Source organism: Carassius auratus, chromosome 2, assembly GCF_003368295.1.
Source record: "Carassius auratus strain Wakin chromosome 2, ASM336829v1, whole genome shotgun sequence".
Taxonomy (NCBI): domain Eukaryota; kingdom Metazoa; phylum Chordata; class Actinopteri; order Cypriniformes; family Cyprinidae; genus Carassius; species Carassius auratus.
The window spans coordinates 20,579,210-20,599,822 of NC_039244.1; the positions used below are offsets into that span (position 1 = coordinate 20,579,210).

A 20,613-nucleotide genomic window follows, 5' to 3' on the forward strand; every position below is an offset into this window, starting at 1 on the left:
CTTGCATTGATACATTCAGCTGATTTAACTGATCAAATATATCAGATAAGTAAGCCAGTTTTGCACAGAATTGATCATCGGTGTAATGCTCAGCAAGAGGGGAGCGTTGCTCTTCCAGAAATGTGTGCACTTCTTTTCTCAGTTCAAAAAGACGATTAAGCACACACCCTCTTGAAAGCCACCTTATTTCACTGTGGTACAAGAGCTGCAAATGATCAGCATCAAGTCGTTCACACAGAGCTGCAAAACACCTCGAGTTGAGTGCATTTTTCTTAATATAGTTTACAGTTTTCACAGCAATGTTCATGACCTCATGCAGTTCTGGTGACATGTGCTTTGTTGCAAGACTTTCCCGGTGCAAGAAACAGTGCGTCCACTTTGCTTCTGGCGCTCGCTCTTGGATTTGTTTAACAACACCGCGATGTTTTCCGGTCATAGCTGCCGCGCCGTCTGTGCAAATACCTGAGCAGTATTTCCAATCAAGACCTTTTTCAGTGAAGTACTCATTAAGACAGTGCATGACATTATCTGCCGCTGTTCTCGTTGGAAGTTCTTTGCAAAATAGCAGATCTTCACAAAGATTACTTTCCATGCAGTATCGGACAAAAACTAACAGTAACGCTGAGTTGCTTATGTCCGTCGACTCGTCCAGCTGTATGGCAAAATAAGGGCTTGCCTTTATTCGTTCCACGAGTTGGCACTCAATGTCATCACTCATATCAACAATTCGCCTAGCCACGGTGTCATCGGAAAGTGGTATTGACTGAATTTTGGTTGCAGCTGCATCACCCAGTAACTCTCGACACATATCCACAGCACTTGGCAAAATAAGTTCCTCAGCGATAGTAAAGGCTTTCTTACTACGAGCAACACGAGCGGCAACCATATAGCTAGCTTTCAGTGTGACTTTTGATTGAGTTGATAACGATGTTATGACTTTTTGTTGAGCCTGAAGCCCATCTTTTTTCCTTAAAAAATATTCTTTTGGCTTCTCAACACAGCCCGGGTGTTTTGAGTTCAAATGTCTCTGCAGCTTTGATGGTTTTAGCGCCTCATTTGACAAAATTTCTCCACATTCAACACACTGCGCCTTCGGATTACTCTCAGTGCCTGCCCTTATAAAACCAAATTTAATGTATTCAGCGTCGTACTTTCTCACCACACACTTCAAAGCCTTTGCTTGCACAGGTCAGTCTCCCACATCTGCTTTTCTTTTCAGAAAACGATCCATATTACAGTAACGTAACGTTACTCCATCTGATTGAAGGAACGTTCAATCTGGCGTTGTGACGTGATTGGTGTTGCAACATTTAAACATAAATTAGCTTTTAGATAATGCATCTTGACTTGACTTGAGTTTTTTTTTAATTAAATAAATTCATAAGAACAATTAGATAATTAGAAAATAACACGATTTGTTAATTAAAAAATATATATATATATACTTGTGGGTAGTCTACCACTGCCTACGCGGCCCACCAGATGGCGCTCCGAGGCCCACTAGTGGGCCGCGGCCCACCGGTTGAGAATCACTGATCTAAAGGTTTTAGATCTATCACTGCACTGAACCAGTTTCCGTCACTTGTGTTCGGAGCGTGACGCAAATTCAGTGTCATGCGCGAGATGCAGAAAATGACGTGAATACATATCTCTACACTGAAAAAAATTATACTTTGGGACAAACCTTTGTAATTTGTTACAGCTAAAGGTATTACATTTTCTCAAACTATATTTTTGATTTGGTTGAAACTTAAAAAATGTAAAAAATTACATTGAAACAAAGTACATTTTTTGGCGGGCTCGACTCTCTTTGCACGTTTTTATAGACAGTATTCGAGACGCTACTGAACAGTAAATTGGTGTTTGAACGGGACATTTCGAGACTAAGGAAATGCAGTTGTCAACCCCCTAAAGCTTTTATTTCTTGCGTTATTGCATTTTTAACTGTCGGAGATATTAGCGTGTTTAATATATCGGTCACAAACATGATTACTGCACGATTTAATGTGTTGTGTCGTATTAACTCACTGACATGTATTATGTGCAAATATGCATTTCTATTCCCTCTTCATGTTTCCTTGATTTTCTCCTCAGTAGTCCCAAAAATGTTCTGAATTACTTTTTTCTTTACAAGGATCTTTTCTTTAATTTTAAGAATGTTTTTTTTTTTTTTGCTCTTAACAACAGTTATTCACTGAATACATTCATGAATGATGACTGACATTGTAAACGTATTAAGAAGTAAAACATAATAAGAATAAAAATAGATGTGATGAAGACCAAGTTTCAGTGAAACAATCACAATCCCTATGATGCCTTTAACTCTATAATTTTGGTATGATTAAGTGGGGATTTTTCGCAGGTGGTAGTAGGATGTGATACATCTGTGGAGAATAAGAAAGAAGTTTCCACAGCTTAACAGAGCTGCACACACTTTTATGTGACCAAAAACAAACAAAAAATAATTAGGACATGTTTGTTTAGAAACAAGTTACAATTTTAAAGTTAATTTAGTATTTAAATATAGGATTGAAATCATTTACCTGTTGAGAGTGTGTTGAGTCTGTGTAGCTGGATCACTGAACTCCAGAAAATCAGTAATGAGGTGCTTTGATAGTTACAGATTTGAAAAACAAAAGGACAGGAATAAAGTACCCCAAACTGTAACATAAAGAACCATTTCAGCATGAAAGGGTTCTTCAGAATGCTATGGTTCTAAATAAAACCATTACTGCATGTAAAGAACCTTTAAAGAATCATCTTTTTTTAGAGGGCAGGATACAAGAAATGGCCACATACAGTATACTGCAAATCTTGTCCACTTCTCCTGAAGTGGTTGCATAAATTTATAGGCAAAACCAAAAGGCTACTTTTATAAGGTGTTCTCGGGAAGTTCCTATTGGTTTTAGAATTAAAAAAAAAAAAAAAAAAAACATTTCTAAAACTTGATTCAGATATACATATTAGCCTATGTTATTTTTTGTTTTTCAGTAGTAGTGAAAATATTTTAAAGCTGCTTAAAAATATCAAGTATATATTTTTCATAAATTAACATTTTCAGTTACTTCATTCAGGAATCATGGTAAGAAATAGACATGACACAGGAGTGTTCTGTATTCAAGCTTCTTCGTGTTCAAGAGGTTTATGCAGTGCCATGGATACAAATCAAAATAATAATTGACTATATTTCACAGAAAATTGCAGTCACCAGATTCAGCATACATGTATGTCAAAACAAACAGCATAACATTTCATCCATAATTAGAAGGTTCCCAGGAAGATTTGCATCAGAATTCAAGGATTTTGTGAATCATCTTAACATTTCATGGAAGAAAGCAGTCACTCTGATAACAGCTTTTGTCATAGTTTATAAAATATCTGGAACAAAGTTCGTTGTTACAGGAAGAAAGAGGTGAGAACCTGCGAACATTTAAACATACAACTTCAATTAATAAATGAACACACTGTCATCACTCCTCTGTGAGTCTGGAGTGTGGCATGCAGGTGATATTCTTTAGCTCTAGCTTCACCGGCCCCGCTAAGTTCCCACGGCTCTTGGCCCTACCCTGCTTGCCACAATACTTTATCCATTTTCAAAACAGTTTTGAAAGCCAGGACATACCAAGACCAACTGCTTTAGGAATAAAACCCGGCAACAAAAAACTTGCAGCAGTGCCGATACCATCCACAACCTTACTGAGTGTGGAGCGTTGGGACGTTTCCTGTTTATTCATATCTGCTTTCAGGCTTTCAATTTCTCTCTGCATCCTGGAAGCGTCCTGCTGAAAGCCTTGATGTAGAAGAGCTCCCTGTTCCTGAAAAACAAACATGTACTGAATTAAGAATGGCTATTCTTAATCTTGACCCTAAACAGCGTTTATATTCCCAAAACATATTACAATGAATATTCCTCTAACCTTTAGCATTACATTTCTGCAATTAATTCAAACAAGCCAAACATGTCCAGTCTCCATTGGTATTACAGAATCCATCTACTCCTTTTAGTACAGCATTGAACAAGTAACACTTTTATTAGAGTGAGTATCCTGTTTTACCTTCAGTTTTGCATCCAGGACTCGTTCATTGTCTCTCTTCATTCTCTCATGTTCTTTCTCCATCTGTCTAATGAGCTGATTCACATGCTCATCGTGGGTTCTTTGCATGTCTTTAAATGCCTGCTCCTGTAATTGGTTCTGTTCCTCTATGCTCCTTTTTTGCTGCTCTAGGATCTCATTCTTTAGTCTTTGTGCTGTATTGAAAAAGCAAAAGTTTAGACAATACACAAACCAGGTATTTAGTAAATAAAATCCTAAATTACTGCTACAAAACAGTATATTAATAATGTATATAAATCAGTTGTTTACTCTTCCGTGCTCTAATTTAAGTCAATGTACTGTCTTACAGTATGTATCATTGAGAGTCTTGATTGATAGAAATGTGTGCAGATGATTTTGATTGTACCCTCTTTCTCCTGTTCCACTGCACTGAGAGATTGGTCAGCTTGTAGAATCATTTTCCCAGCCTCTTCCTTTGCTCTCAAATATTTACTCAACACTTCCTCACTCTGTGGGGAAAAACATTTCTAATCATTTAAAACATCAATGGGAGTTTTGTTGTGATTGCAACAGATCATACTTGAAGGACATTTTTATCAAAATTGTAATAATTTATTCACCCTCATGTCGTGAAAAACCAAATTGGAGTTTGGAATTAGATTTTTTTCATAAGGAAAGTTGATGTTGCTATTTTCCATAAAATGTGTTTGTGGTTACCAAACCAAGCTCCAAAATGAAAATGTATGTACCATAAAGTAACACAAATGTTGCCCAGATGTCTTGTGCACTATATTAAATATCTTCTGAAGCAATAGCATACTGAATGTCATCTGACAACTTGGAATATTGCACATCAGCTCATTAGTCATTCATGGTGTTGTTATGTTTTTTCTCTCCATGTTTCAAAGTTTTACAGATCTGATAATTACAAATTGTTATTTGGATACAAAGTAACATGTACATTGTTCAGAATTTTTAGTTTTGTGCTTCAAGGAAAATGACAACAGCATATAGATATGCAAACCTGGGACTTAGTTAATGTTTTCATGTTTCAGTTTCACTACTGTTATCACGTTAGCATTAAAGATGTTTATCAGTGCTGTTGTGACCTTCCACCAACAATTAAACGTGAGCAAAATCATGCATGTCTCAAATGTACCATTATTTGTGAGTGTGTTTTTGCTCTGTAGTCACTGGTCAGCTGTGTGAGCGTGTCTCTGTACTGTTGGTATCCTCCAGGTTTCAGGTATGATCCATCAGAAATGGTTTTTTCCAGCTTATCAAACACCACAAGCAGAACTTCCTCACACTGACTGCGAGATGCTTCATGATTCTGCTGGCACATATCTTGATATTCATTATGAATCTTCCCCTGTGAGAATTTGAGAAAGAGCAAATCCATTTACACTTTAATCATAAAGACAGAATATTGTACATGGATTAAATCTCCATTGCACATTCACTATAATAAATAACTGTAGTACAATTTTCTACATTTTAAAGGTTCATGCATTTAAATACATTTAATGAAATGAAATGAAAACTACACATGCATAAATGTTAAAACATGCAAACCATTTGATTATTCAGTTACATTTAATGGAAATTTCTAAATGTCTAAATACACACAATATTTTTATATGTATTTGTGCATGCATTTTTTAGATTATACTGCAGATTTTGCTAAAGAAAAGGAGATTGTGATGGTTTTCTTTTGATTTGCATTGAGAAATGCTCACAGCATTTTGTAAATTAAAGTGTCCAGTTCAATTTAAGCTTAATCGACCACATTTTTGATGATTTATTTATTTATTAATATTATTATTTCTATAACTGATGAAAACTTAAAAATATTTTCTATGCTAATCAACATTTTGCCAGAGGTGCAGCTGATTGAGCTTCTCTTGTACTGAACCAGGAAGATTCCTTCTACTCCTTCTTAATTGACAACACCAATAGAATACGACAACGGGTTATTTGATATCAGTAAGCAATTAAATGTATTTGTACGTACAGTTCTTTCCCATTGTCAGTACATACTGATTGTGTAATATGTACATTTTAGAGCATAGAGCAAGTATGCAAATTAGGACTCATAGTTTCAAGTTGATCTTTCTATGTTTATGTCTGCTTGTTACTGTTTTCCTGTTTCTCCCTAACTTTATTTGGTCTGAATGCAGAAGGTAACATACCATGAGCTCTTGATGGTACATCTGATCGTTGTCATTGAAGGACATAGTGATAAAGACTTCAGTGGCCTTCTTCTCTGCAATTTTGTGGATGTCAGATAGCTCTTCCGGGCGCATAGGAAGCTGAGGCATGTTGAGCATCTCGATCATGTATGACTGCATGGCCTCTTCCACTGCACGGACGTTCTGTATCTTAGCCAGAGACACAACTGCGTTCTCCAGACATGGAACCTTACCACTCCGGATCGCCTCTACGTAAACCTCAGCAAGATTACCCAGAGCTGTCAGGAAACACAACTTAGTTCAGTGACTTCAGCTGTATGGTTTTTGGTACACAGCCCATGGATCATTGGCTCTCAAAAGAGATTCACAACTGTCATGAATTTGATCTGTTTAAAGGGATTTTGTGAAGACACACACCTGTTCCTGTAACTGTCTTGCCTCCAGTGACAGTTTTTGGCTCTGCATTGTTGTAGATATAACAACAGAAGGTTTTTGCCTGCTCAAGGAACTCTGAATCCAGTTCTTTCTCAGTCAGTTTCTCCATTCTTCTCATGTTTTGTGTACTAGCTGGCCGAGGGAACACAAAGCACTTCCTGACCGCAAAGAATTGTCGCAAACAACGACGAGGCAGGTTGTACTGCTCAGTCTGAGATGAGCTTCCTAAAATAAGATAATTAAAGACTCATAATTGAATACATTATAAGTGCTATTTTACTGCATGCAATGGACACTTTATGTTATACCTAAAACTGTTAAAGGTGCTGTTTTTGAAATGTTATAATACATTTCCTATCCTATTTTAAGTTTTAGTTTGCCATTTGTAGTTTGATTGGCAGTTTTGAACTTTCAACACTGCTGTTTTCTTTTAGCAACCCATCTATCAGGATTGGCTCAACTCAGTTTTTCAAACTAATCAAACTAACCAATGATGTAATGTTTTTAAAGCTTGTTCAGAGACAATCATTTATGCAATTATGACTAGTGACTTTCTGATGTTTTTCAAAAAGACAAAAATCATCTGTGATGGCATTAATGCCTGTTAGTAAAAGAGTATGTCCTGTATGTGTTTAATATCAACACTTTATCTCACCTGGTTTGAGTTTCAATGAGCCCTCCAGATACTCATCTGATGTTATTAGTTTATCCCCCCTTTTCAGTTCCAAAGTGAAGTCACGAACAGCCCAGACAAATGATGGAAAAACACGCATGAAATCTGTTGACCTGTCCTCGTCTTGACTCACTCCTGCCTTCACACGAATGTTCTCCGTCAGCTCTGTAACGTAGCTACATTCAGCACTGTTCAGGAGGAATAACACTGGTGCCATTTATTAACTGTGTTTGTTAACTATTAACTCTGAATATGTCATATATGTGTGTGAGAAGGATACTGCAGCTTTTCCAGTGCCGTGTTGTCAATGACCCCTAAGCTGTTGTACACTAGAGTACTGCTGAGAAGAACTGCCAGACAGAAGATCCATGTATCATTTTTCTCATTCCCCTGAAATATCAAAAGTATGTGAGCACTGTAAGTGGCCACTTATTTAGATTTAGTAGCAAAGGCCATCCAGTTTAGAAGTGATATGTAAAGTCCTAATAATTCTGTGCAGTGAAGCCTCTCATCTACTGATGGTGGATTATATTGCTTTATAGAAATCACAATGCTATGGATGCTTTGTTTCATTCCTCCTCACCTTATCCACGTCACCAAGTCCCTCTGTGTCCAGCAGCACCAGAGTGTGTCCTTTTTTATTAGGGTGTGGGACACACCACATCCAGATGCCTTTGGTCTTTGATTCAATAGTGCTGCCAAGAGCAAAGCCTGAGACAATCGCATTATCAAGTCAAGTCAATTACAAATAAGGTTGTTCAAAATGACAAACAAATCTTTTAGTCCAGACACCAATCCAGAACTGAAGAAATTTAATATCTTTTTTTTTAATTCAAGTCAGTTTTCTCTTAAAAAACATGTACCAGGGCTCGACATTAACGCTTGTCCACTTGTCCGGGACAAGTGTATTTTGTGATAGGGCAAGTGAAAGAGAATTTACATTCAGGAAACTGGACAATGAAACGGTTTGCACCTTTCTAAATTTGAAAATATGTGTCTTTCTGTGAGTGAGGCGGCTGATTTTGAGCTGCTGCTCGTTGTAACTGTTTGGTCTGTCCTGAATTATTTAAAATTTGCCTATTAATGGTTTTTTTTTTTTTTTTTTTTTTTGAGTGAATTTGAGTTGTGGTATGTCAGTGGAGAGCAAAAACTGTAATGTCGACACAAGAAGGGTCAGATGAGTTCTGTGAGGTCCTGGTAAAATAAGGTAAGTGAATCTTTATTATCTTTTGAAAAGAGTTATATTGTTACCAGAGTTTAGAAATGGGTCACTTCAAGGACATGTAACCTGCAGAAGATAAATACCTGTGTGTGTATTTTTGTATTGCTTTATCACAGATGCTCAAGTTAGATGCTCATCTGATGTTGTATTGCTGGTAAGTTATGTGTTAATGTCTGTCTTTTAGAGATTTGTCCACATTTTCCTTATATGAATCCAGGTGTGTTATATATGTTTTTATTCTTATAATAGTCTCAAAGTGTTTTCTGAAATATATAATTGCAAATGTTGGTACAATTTAAATGAATTAATGAAAATTTATTTAAAAATAAATTAGGTAAAGCAGTGGTTCTCAAAGTGTCAAGGTCCCTTACGCAGGGGAATAACTAACTTAAATATAAATTAATGTTAATACATTTTAATTTAATCTTTGAGTAAGGTTTTTTTTTTTTTTATTTAAGTACCATACAGTTATGTAACTTTTGTCACAACCCATTTTAATATAATTTTATTTAAGTTTTTCATTTACCTGTATGTAAGCACAGTGCAGTGTTAATGTTCAAACTGTGTATTTACAATGGTAAAGTGGCAGACAACAATAAATATTCTTATTAGGAATAAAACTGCCTCATTTTAAACTGCAGAGCTGTAGATGAATAGTTAGGCCTACTATGCTGCTGAAATTTAATGTTGGTCATTATGGTCGTACTTACAATATCTGAAGTGGTACTTGGTATAAAAAGTTTGAGAACCACTGGTTTGAAGAATTTGTATAAAATGAAATGATGCTTTTTAAGAACTTTTCAGTAAACTATTTCTTCTTTCCCATGGTAGAGTCATGAAGGATCCAGCTTATTCATGAAACACTGGTAAGAAATTGTTACTGTATTTGTAATCTGCTACATTGCACTATCACTTCTGGTGGAGATTCATTGAGCTTTTGTGATAGGTTGTGATTTTACTTAGTATAATAAACATGTACTTAATTAAAAATATATAAATATGCTATAATATATGGAACATCACACGACCAGAAGTGATGTTTTCCCAACTTTCAGCTCGATTGCAAATGTGATATTAATTTTATACAACTATAGTTAAATAAACAAGCAATATTAACTGACTTATATTTTAGACTAATTATGGATAGTTTTTGCTCCATTTCGCTCACATAAATAGTTGTAAGCAAAGCCATGGCAGAACAGTCCCGCATCTCCAAACAATGTTCAGCCTTCTTTCGCTACTAAATTAATGAGTTAATGATTCAAATGAGTTAATTTAATGAGTTAATGATTCAGTGAGCAATTTAGGAAAATTGTTACTATCTTTATTTATTGAATGAATCAGCCGTTTGAACGAATCAGTGAATCAGCGGCAAATGTCAAAAATATGCTGATTAAAACAAAGCACTGGCAAGACAGTTTCAGAATAAATTACATTTGTTCCAAAAAAAGAAAAAAAAGAATGATTTATTTACTTGTCTAAAGGACAAGCTCATGTCAAAGCTTAATGCTGAGCCCTATAGGCCTACTATTTCTAAGAAAAGCGAATCCATGATATCTTATCTGTGACGTAATTTAAATTTTTTATTTTTGTCAAATGCAAACCACATAATATGGGTTCCTGCGTGTTTTTAACACAACCTGATGTTTTCTCAATATAGAAATATTTTTTCTCTATTTCTTCTTCTTTTAAAGAGAATAATAATGGCAAACTGCTTAATAATTTCAGCTTTAGTGCGCTTATTATTTTTTTTATTGTTGCTTTGGCAAGTATGCCATGAGTATAAAAAAATGAGCATAGATCCTTTATTCACATTTTACCTTTTACTTTATTATTAAATTATATTTATTGTATACATGAACGAAATTATCTCCTTTTAGTGAAGTTACCATTTTGCACATATTCAGTTATCTTATCAGAAGTTTCTCTCACCGGACTGTTGTCCCGCCAGGCGGTTCATAATGTAAGACTTCCCCGTACGGTAGAGTCCCACCACAGACACCACCACCACCGGCTCATGGATCCCATCTAGAATTTCTTTGCCCTCTTTCTTCACATGCAGCTTCCCATTTTCATCATTTTCAATGAGACACACCGGAGCAGACATAAGCCCTCCACACGCCATGACTCTGCGAAAGAAAAAACAAACAAAACATAATGATTAGCTAGTAATTGCATAATCACACACAGAGAGAGAAATGTATGTATATATATATATATATATATATATATATTATATATATATATATATATATATATATATATATATATATAAACTGAAGAATAAAGACAGGCGGACCGTCAGCAAAGCGATTTGTTTTAACAGCAGAAAGCGAAGGCTATTCAGTTATTAAATACAGAACCGAACAAACTCGATTGTCCGAGGCTCCTCCCGTCTTAAATTATTTATTTTTGTTCCATGAGTCTTTTGCAAGAGTGAAAGTGAAAATAAGCTGGTTCGGTTCGCTCGAGATAATGGCTACATAGGCTTCCCAGAAATCACCCGCTTAACATAAACCGCTGAACAATTGCTGGGTGTCAGCAGTGTCGAAAATTATAAATAACCCAAAAGAGGTAGTTTAAGCACCACGTGAGCCCATTAAAATAATTTCTATTAGAACAAATGCTTTTCTTTCTGCACATCAAACAGTGTCTACCTGTGGGGATAAAAAAAAATAATAAACAAAATCCCCCCGGGTGATGCTATCCCACCAACCACCAAAAGAGCCAACAAGAATAACAAATAAGTAAACATAAATAACTAAATTAAAAATATTTTTATTATAAGAACAGCATTCATACGAAACAGAATACCTTTGTAAAATTATAAATATCTTTATCATAAATGTTGATAAATTTAAGCCATTCTTGATTAAAAAAAATAATTTCAATAATTTATTTAAAAATAGATATTAATAATATAACACACACACACACACACACACACACACACATGTATATATTATTGTATTTTTATTTCACATAAATCCTGATGTTTGGATCCTTCATCAAAGATTCCTGTTTTTTTAAATATATATACAGTTTTAAATATTGTTAATAATAAATATAAAATGTTTGTTAAACAGCAAATCAGCATATTACAATGATTTCTGAAGGATCATGGAACATTTTGATCACAGCAATTAATTACATTTGAACTGATATTCATATACATATACATAGAAAGCAGTTATTTTAAATAGTAAAAATATTTCACAACTTTACTGCTAACATTTCTGTCCCCATCACTTCTGAAATGATGGCTACGCCCCTGCCCTGCTGTCTCTGGGCTAAGCCTGGGATAACTACTCACCCTTGAACCGCCCCTGGCTGACTTTGTTCACGAAGTCAATTCTGCAGCAGCATGATTTCCAGGAAATCTCCCCACTTAACGACTTTCTGGGAGGGCAATCTGAGACGCATCTGACCACCACAACCCCTTAGTATTTATGCACAAGCTTCAGTCTGAACCATCAGAAGGCAAACAGAGGTAAGATCTAATTTTTTCTCCTCTTTAAATTGCTTTAGCATATATGATAAATAAAATACCTTAAAACACATAGTAGTCATACAGTCCAATAATTTGAATTCTAATAAAAACTGTAAAAAGAGCTGTAAATGATACTGTAGCCAGGGGGCAGCAAAGCGATGCTTAAACAGCTACGAAACACATATTCTTCATATTCTCCAGTTATTCAACTGTGGAGAAATTACACTTCTGTATTGCTATTATTCGAGCTCTAATGCAAATGAATGATGGGAAGTGCTTCTATAGAAAAAAAAGAATAGTTATGACCGTAAAATAAAATTTCTATCTAAATAAAAGATAATCATGAATATGTTTTATTATTCTACAGAGCCTACAAGCAGGGTTTGAGATAACTGATAAATTGTTGTTTTTCATCTTGAACTGAATTTGAAAAGACTTTCACTTTCTATTCCTGCATTATGGATAGGCCAGTGAGCATGCATTTTTTCCCAGTCCATACCTTGCATAGAGCAGAGGACTAGAGAAGATGTTTTTTAGCTGTTTCTCTTAAACTGTATGTTGATGCAGTGGTTTACGCAGTATTAAAGATTTGCAATTTTTCTTCAATTACTGCAGCAAATTTAGAAACATTCCATGTGGACTTCACCTGCCTCTAAATAAGGTAATCGGTAATAATTAATTATCACTTGAGCAAGAGTTGTAATACCATGATGCAATTCATCACAGCTATGCTGAAACACAGGCAACAAACTGTCTCAATATATGGCACACTGTAGGGTAAGTCTATTTAATTTTGTCTGTATGGTTTTTACTTAGGATCATGTCTTGTAGTAAATACATGTCTGCTCCGGTGTGTCTCATTGAAAACGATGAAAATGGGAAGCTACACGTGAAGAAAGAGGGCAAAGAAATTCTGGATGCGATCCATGAGCCAGTGGTGGTGGTGTCTGTGGTGGGACTCTACCGTACGGGGAAGTCTTACCTTATGAATCGCCTGGCGGGACAACAGTCCGGTGAGAGAAAAATGTTGTTATGTTAATATGATAGTGAGAATATAGAAGCTAAATGTGTGTACATCTGTCAATATCTGAACAGTACTGCATAATAATAATGTGATTGTCTCAGGTTTTGCTCTTGGCAGCACTATTGAATCAAAAACCAAAGGCATCTGGATATGGTGTGTCCCTCATCCTAAAAAAAAAGGACACACTCTGGTGCTGCTGGACACAGAGGGACTTGGTGACGTGGCGAAAGTGAGCACAGTCACGACTCACTAACTACTGCTAATAATTTCCCAGTCTCAGTTTGCCATAAACACCTAGGAAGGAGCAGCATTAAGTTGTATTGTGTTCTGAATGAAGTTGCTGTGATCTGAAGACACTCTGTGTTTCAGGGAGACTCTAAGAATGACGGCTGGATCTTCTGTCTGGCCGTTCTGCTCAGCAGCACATTGGTGTACAACAGCCGTGGCACCATCGATAACACTGCAGTGGAAAAGCTGCAGTATCCTTTAACTTGCCAAACAAACCACTTCCTCTTTACAAACCACTTTACAAGATGATGTTATTTCTTAATGTGCTGCAGCTATGTTGCTGAGCTTGCTGAGAACATCAAGATCAGGTCAGCAGAAGCAGAAGATGAGGAGGAAGGGGAAGATTCTGAGTTTGTGATGTTTTTCCCATCATTCACCTGGGTTGTGAGAGATTTCACCTTGGATTTAGAAATTGATGGGAAAAAAGTGACAGATGACGGTTACCTTGAATTTGCCCTCAATCTGAAGAAAGGTATTTTATACAGAAGTACACTGACACATTTGCAGATGCTTTTTTTACAACTTGCATACTTTTCCAGCTACATTATCAGTTCTTGGTTCCCATGGGAATCGAACCCATGATTTTTGCATTGCTAGAACCATGCTCAACTGTCTGAGCTAAAGGTAGGCTTAAAATAGTTAGTTGCCCATCAGATGGATTAATTTCTTTTCTGGAGCAGAATCTGAATTTAAAAATCATTGTAAATATAAACAGGCATAGGCTTACTGACGCATGATACAGTATGCGTTCAGTGTGATTTTTGACATAACCACTGATGCATGCAATCTATACTACATACTCAACTGGTATGATACAGATGTTACAGATACTGCAGTACACACAATACATGCATCAGCTGTACGCATTTGTGCAAATCAATGATGTTCTCTTTTCAGGTGTGGGTAGGAAAATTAGTGACTACAATCTGCCTCGTGAATGTATCAAGCGTTATTTCCCTAGCCGGAAGTGTTTTGTGTTCCCGTTTCCTGTTACCACCCAGGAAAACATGACACGCCTAGAGATCTTACAAGACAAGGACCTTGCACAACAATTTCTGGAGGTCACGGGGCATTTTTGTCACCATATTTTTGTAAACAGTGCTGTGAAAAGACTGAAAGGAGGACACATAGTTACTGGCCAATGTGAGTATTCTACCAAATGAAAAGTTTAGTTAATTTCAGTGTTTAAACACATTTCAGATACAGCATACTCTTTTGATAATCAAACAAATAAAGAAACAAATTAAAAATGTATTTAGTTAAACTCTTCACCTGTGGTTTGAAGATACTGTGGAGCATTTATTGTTCTCTTAACTTTTTGTGTATGTTATCAGTGCTTGGCCGTCTAGTTGAGATTTATGTAGACACTATCAGCAGTGGTGAAGTGCCCTGTCTGGACAATGCAGTGGTTGTTCTGGCAAATCAAGAAAACCAGGCTGCTGTTCAAGAAGCATTGAAAGTATATCAGAAAGGGATGGAAGAGGTGAGGCATGCACATTCTGATTTAGTTCAGTTGATTTTTATATGGTAATGTTTGTTAATGTGTATTTGGTTCAATTAAATGAGTTTATGTGGTTTAAGGTCAAAAACCTTATTTTCCACATATTGTACATTATGGTTTCTCCTCTATTCCCCGCCTTTCTGAAATGCATAGTTTTTACAAAGCTCATCTTTCTTAAAAGCGATGTGTACACTGATTGGCCAGCTATCCAGTGTGTTGTGATTGGCCGAATGTCCCAAGTTTGTGACGGAAATGTTATGCCCCTTTCCATACGGTGTCTTGGTCAGTTTTTACGCGTTGCATTGCATCGCGCCACGTAAACATACAACCATGTCCGCATTAGTGATCAGAGAAACAACAAACAACAAGCGCTACTCTACACTGCTCAAAACTAGCATTTGAATCATCAGTGGCAAATACTTTACATATGTAAACATACTTACAGACTGTGAGTCAGAACAGCCGGCATTGTAGTTTACTCTCCCAGAATCAGGAAACAGTCCTCCATAAAATGTGCAGCGTAAATCTGAATATTTGGATTGAACTGTTCTGGAACAGTGTTGTAAATACAACTTAACCACACTTTCGCTACCTCCATTTAAAACAGATGTTAGCATAATTCGATAGCGAAAAATGCTTCCACCATGAAATTAATAAGGTGCAAGGCTTTATTAACATGTACACCTACCCTAACCCTCAACCTAACCTTACAGTAGGAGAAATACAGTGTTGGTAGCAAAATCTAATAGATAGCATTATTCCTAAGAACACCAGAACACCGGCAGATGCAACAATACCACAGCGGGACACAGTTACACCTTTTTTCTTTGCTTCAACATTTGGGGGTGTTATGCAAATCTTCCAACACTGTGACATAGACATGTGGGGCGTGTTTAAACAAGGCGTTTTAGGAGGGCGTGGACTAGTCTTAACTTTTATAAAAAATATCTCTTTGGGTTTGAGATCTTAGTCTTTGGAACTTTAGAGATCTTTTCTATTCCAGAACAGCTAGTAACACTCCAAAGAGAAAGGAAAACTTGAAATCGCATCCAAATGCTCCTTTTAATAATCCCATTCAAATATTTTGAATATGTCTCCAAAATCAGAACCACCCATTTTGGCTTGAAAAGTTTCAATTAATGCACAAATACCCTTCAAGTAAATGCACACTATGTTTTTACAGGTGAAAAATATGTTACCAATCAGTATAGAATATTTGACCTGTGAGCACCAGAAACTCAGCAGTCTGGCCATTTCTCAGTTCACGAAACGCTCATTCAAAGATGAAAAAACGGAATACCTGAAAAAACTGGAGGTGAGTTAAAAAGGCATAAAATCGACTCATACTTGTACACTTATGCTTGCATCCTAGTTTATATGTAACTGGGAGATTAATGTCATTGTAATGAATGGGAATAGTAGCTTTCTGCAAGTATTATAGATCTCACTGGATGTGTCAAGTTAGAGATTGTTTCATGTGTTGTCTGGTTAGCACATAAATTACATCCATGAGATTAATACAACTAATTCACACAGCAATGTATACAAACACCATTTCTTATACTTTCAGCCTTTGTGAAAGTTTACTTATGTATGTTTGAGATTTATATCTGCTTTATGTGTTTATAGGAAGCTGTATGTGTGTGCTATGCAGACTTGCTGCAAGATAATCAGATGGCATCAGAGAAAAAGTGCAGAGACCTGCTGAAGAATCTGTTTGTGGACATGAATAAACGGCTGCAGGATGGAGAATACAGTCAGGCTGGAGGATATGAACTCTATAAAAGAGACAGAGACACCATTGTTGAACAGTACCGCAAAGAACCCAACAAAGGTGTAAGGGTAAGGACACTTTCAGTTTCTATTTGTGAGAGTAAGTGATTCAATTGCATCTAAACAATAAGGCTCTCTTTATATCTGGCATTGACATATGTTCTGTAGATGCATCTGAAGTATCTGATTTTTTTTTTTTTTTTACACCAGGTTACACAAAAGTGCAATGTCTATTGCCTATTTCAAATATTTAAAAAAAAATCCACATGTGATGTATATGATTATTAGCCTCATTCATTATAACTGAATTTTGTGGTTAATGAAAGCACATCTGCATTTACACTTTAACTGTGTTCACAATCCAGTCTAGCATGTCCCCAGTACTTGATTTTAAGGGGTCATATGAAGCTTTTTTAAAGATCATTATTTGGTGTACTTGATGTAATAGAATGTCGACATGCTTTAATGTAAAAACACACATTCTTTTTTAAAATACTGTTCATTATTGTAGGTCCTCTATGCCCCGCCTCTCTCAAACTCATCTTTCAAAATAAATGTAAAGACTGTTAATACTGTCCTTAGTTTTACCATCAGTTCAAGCCCGTAAGGGGAACAGAGTGGAGTGACAGACAGATCTTATGTGTTTGCAATAGACAAGCCACCGTACTCTCACACACAACACACAAAACTCTGCATTTAAACAGTCAATAGAAAATACTTAAACTAAAAACAAAACATTCTTACAGTAGCTGATTCTGAAGCCCAGATTGCAATGTCGTAGCAAAATCAGAATTACATCCTCTTCTAGGTTCATGAAACGGCCGTCCATAAAATGCATGCTGTTCTGTTGAAAATAATCTTAAAGATTCCTAAATGCATTTATTGTCAGAAGGCCAAATAAAGTGCTTTTGCTTTTGCCTATAGATACACACGGCATCTCCCTGACATGACTGCTTCAACACTAACTGTGTTACTGAAACCACACTTTGTGTGAACATTTGGGCGGCATTACACAAATATTTCCACATAGTTATGTAGAGGTGTGGAGGTGTGTTTGATTGAGCCATTTTAGGGGGCGTGGCAGAGTCTTAACTTTGATAAAGAACATCTCTTTGGATTTTAGACTTTAGTCTTTAGCAACTTTACAGATCTTCATTATGCACCAAGAGCTTGTAACACTCCAACGAGATAAGAAAAATGTAAATTGCATCATATGACCCCTTTAAGAACCACTGGTCTAAGATATGTTTATGTGCAGGCTGAGGCTGTGCTGGAAGAGTTTCTGAAAGAACGGGAACCTGAAGCAAACAGCATCCTCTGCATGGATAATAAACTCACTGAGAATGAGAAACAAATGAAAAGTAAGTTTATATTAGGCTTTTTGAAGCACAAGATGTAGCCACCTTAAACACTTAAATCTGAATTGCTTAGAGTTTAAGTTATCACCGATCATTTCATTCTCTTTCTATCTTGACTGAATGTTCAGAGCAGAAGGAGAAAGCGGATCTTCTGGAACAGAAGATGAAAGAGGAAGAGGAGAAACGAATTGAGAATGAGCGAATGATGGAGACTGAGAAAGTGAGGCATGAGGACATGGTTAAACAGATGCAGGAGAAGTTCAACAAGGAGCTGGAGCAGCAGCAGCAGGAGAAAGACAGAGCCATTGAGAGCAAACTGAAGGAGCAGGAAGAGATGTTTAAGAAAGGCTTTAAGCAGAAAGCTGAAAACCTTGAGGAAGAAATTATGAAGTTAAAAAATGAAAAGGAAGGCTCAAGAGGTGGTGGCATTTTTAAGGACTATGTGATGCCGTTTCTTTGCCCTCTTGTAGAAATGGTTCCCAACCTCCTCATGCAGAGATCAATGTTGAAAAGCCTGACAAAGGGATTGAAACGTTAAAACCCAAAACACAATCCTTGTCTCATCCCTTATGAAAAAGAAGTTTATTCAAGTGTGCTATAATTCTTTTAAACTAAAATAGGAAAGTATCCTTTTAGGTTACTCTTTATTTACTTCTCAGAAATGGGCTTTATGTACTCCTCAAAAATACAGTATACCTAAAATGACATTTAATGATACTTGACTTATACTTAAAAAAAAAAATCAAAATATATTTGAGCTTTACTCCTAGAATCCATGTTTTTAATATTATACATTAGAGGGCGCTAGTACACATCTTCTGCACAGAATTTCCCCCCAAAAAAAAGAATAAAAAAAGAAGTTTTTAATTAGTAAACCATGAGTAAACCTGCTGTATAAGTTTACTTTTAGTATAATTGCAGTACAAACTACAAACAAAGAAGTAAACTAGTTGTGTTCTCAAAGTTTGCTACTGTTATACTTAAAAGTATACTCTTATATATAATATAACATATTATAAGTGGGCCCATTTGGTCCCAAGGAGTATTGAAACAGTACAGTTACAAGTATAGAACACTGATATTTGTATACTTGCTACATGAAGTATACTTAAAAATATACTTGAACTTTACTTAAGTATACTTAATAAACTTGAAGTATACTTCTTTTTGGTAAGGGATATTTTCCATTCACTGACATATCTCAATGGCAGGTTGTCTGATTTTGAAGCCTTTAAAGATTTACTAAAGCATGCGCTCTATAGAGCAGGTAGTAAATGAGCTGAGCATCCTGAACATATGCACCATTGAAAGTGCACAATATAATGTCTTCACTGTTAGCAGCACCCTAAGGATTTGTAAAAAGCAGTGGTGTGTTTTCCAGTGCACAATTCATCGTTAGGATAAAAAAAGTAGTCCCAGCTCAAACACACAACTGGTGGTTGGGTCGCTGAAACAGATTGCAATTCCATTACTTGCCATTAGTGGTGTAGAAATTAAACACTGCATTCACAAAAAAACATTCACTGGAACTGGCACTTTTTGTTATCTAAAACATGCCTCTGTATGCCGCTGATGGGATGAAAATGGGAAGTCCCTTCCTAAATAATTCCATAAGTGGAGTGAAATGAATAACGTTTAAATGTGTCAAAATAGTTCCAGATTCTGAACAAGACTTACTAAATGTTGTAGGGAGGAACAAATGTTCCTAAACCTTAGACTAGACTATAATCAAGTCTGGCTCAAAGTGATTCATAGGTTGCCATCTACTGGTGTAACAGTTACCTACACATGGGTCAATGAACTATTAGCAGTTACAATTTCTTACAATATTTTTTATAAATGGATTGGAAAGATAGTGTTTTTTTTTTTTTTTTTTTTTTGGAGATGCAAAAAGGAAGTGCTTTGAAAACATTTAACGTTTAAATTGATTTTTTTTTGGTTCCTGTATTTGCTTCAAAAATGTACTTATGTTGCAATACAGATTTAGTGTAGTAGGCCACCCATGGTCAAGAAGGGGTTAAGGGGTTATTCATAAATAGCAAGCTGAGATGTGCATATGATTTAAAGACACGGATGCTCAGCCCCAATATTATGCAGTCTATATGATCTTATGAAAATGCTTAGCTCTGTAGAATCTTAAATCATCATGACCAATCCCCAGATCAGTATAGCAAGTCAAAGTGAAGAAATCTTTAACCCTTAATGTATTTTCGTCCTAATGTAATTTGGTCCTCAAAACATACAGCATATTTTGTGGCATGTAACATTCCAATATTGTACAATAAAATTGTCTTTCTTCTGAACATCTCTAATCTGGTTCTTTTTCCTGTGCAGTGGTTTACAGATACCCAACCTTATTTATTTTTCTTAAACATAGAATAACATAACATAATGTAATCCCAGCACTTTTGATAAATGTCTACACAATTTTTCATTTTGTCACTTTACATGAACATCAACATTTGTCAGCGAAACAGTTTTGAGGTTTAAATAATCTAATTTTGTGTAATTGTGTTTCTGAAAAACAGTGATCTATGGCATTGCATTATTCTGAATATCAAAGTTTTTGTGTACATTTTTTAATGAAGAATTTGTGGAGTAG

At 35.9% G+C, this 20,613-nt stretch overlaps 2 protein-coding genes across 2 annotated transcripts; one reads left to right on the forward strand and one right to left on the reverse strand.

The window, feature by feature from the left end:
* Positions 1 to 3,212: 3,212 nt before the first annotated feature.
* On the reverse strand, positions 3,213 to 11,048 carry LOC113120165 (guanylate-binding protein 1-like). The gene is made up of 11 exons (XM_026290115.1): positions 10,877 to 11,048; positions 10,510 to 10,706; positions 7,939 to 8,066; positions 7,636 to 7,745; positions 7,338 to 7,531; positions 6,665 to 6,907; positions 6,248 to 6,525; positions 5,215 to 5,427; positions 4,462 to 4,564; positions 4,056 to 4,249; positions 3,213 to 3,815 (listed from the first exon to the last, which is right to left on the reverse strand). The coding sequence occupies exons 2-11, from the start codon at positions 10,700 to 10,702 to the stop codon at positions 3,594 to 3,596; spliced, it is 1,878 nt and encodes a 625-aa protein (XP_026145900.1). The 5' UTR covers positions 10,703 to 10,706; positions 10,877 to 11,048; the 3' UTR covers positions 3,213 to 3,593.
* An 861-nt stretch (positions 11,049 to 11,909) lies between these two features.
* LOC113120173 (guanylate-binding protein 1-like) lies at positions 11,910 to 18,703 on the forward strand. The gene is made up of 11 exons (XM_026290120.1): positions 11,910 to 12,067; positions 12,884 to 13,080; positions 13,193 to 13,320; positions 13,461 to 13,570; positions 13,652 to 13,851; positions 14,277 to 14,522; positions 14,714 to 14,862; positions 16,064 to 16,195; positions 16,510 to 16,722; positions 17,912 to 18,014; positions 18,140 to 18,703. Exons 1-11 carry the CDS (start codon positions 12,027 to 12,029, stop codon positions 18,547 to 18,549), a joined length of 1,929 nt encoding a protein of 642 aa, XP_026145905.1. The 5' UTR covers positions 11,910 to 12,026; the 3' UTR covers positions 18,550 to 18,703.
* The last annotated feature ends 1,910 nt before the right edge of the window (positions 18,704 to 20,613 follow it).

Coding starts and splice junctions, on each gene's coding strand:
- LOC113120165 (XM_026290115.1), bottom strand. CDS start 10,702: ATGGCGTGTGGAGGGCTTATGTCTGCTCCGGTGTGTCTCATTGAAAAT. Junction 6,908..7,337: donor CTCATTGAAACTCAAACCAG/GTGAGATAAAGT, acceptor ATCTTATTTTAG/GAAGCTCATCTCAGACTGAG. Junction 6,526..6,664: donor CAAGACAGTTACAGGAACAG/GTGTGTGTCTTC, acceptor GTTTCCTGACAG/CTCTGGGTAATCTTGCTGAG.
- LOC113120173 (XM_026290120.1), top strand. CDS start 12,027: ATGCACAAGCTTCAGTCTGAACCATCAGAAGGCAAACAGAG. Junction 13,081..13,192: donor CCTGGCGGGACAACAGTCCG/GTGAGAGAAAAA, acceptor TGATTGTCTCAG/GTTTTGCTCTTGGCAGCACT. Junction 13,571..13,651: donor ACTGCAGTGGAAAAGCTGCA/GTATCCTTTAAC, acceptor AATGTGCTGCAG/CTATGTTGCTGAGCTTGCTG.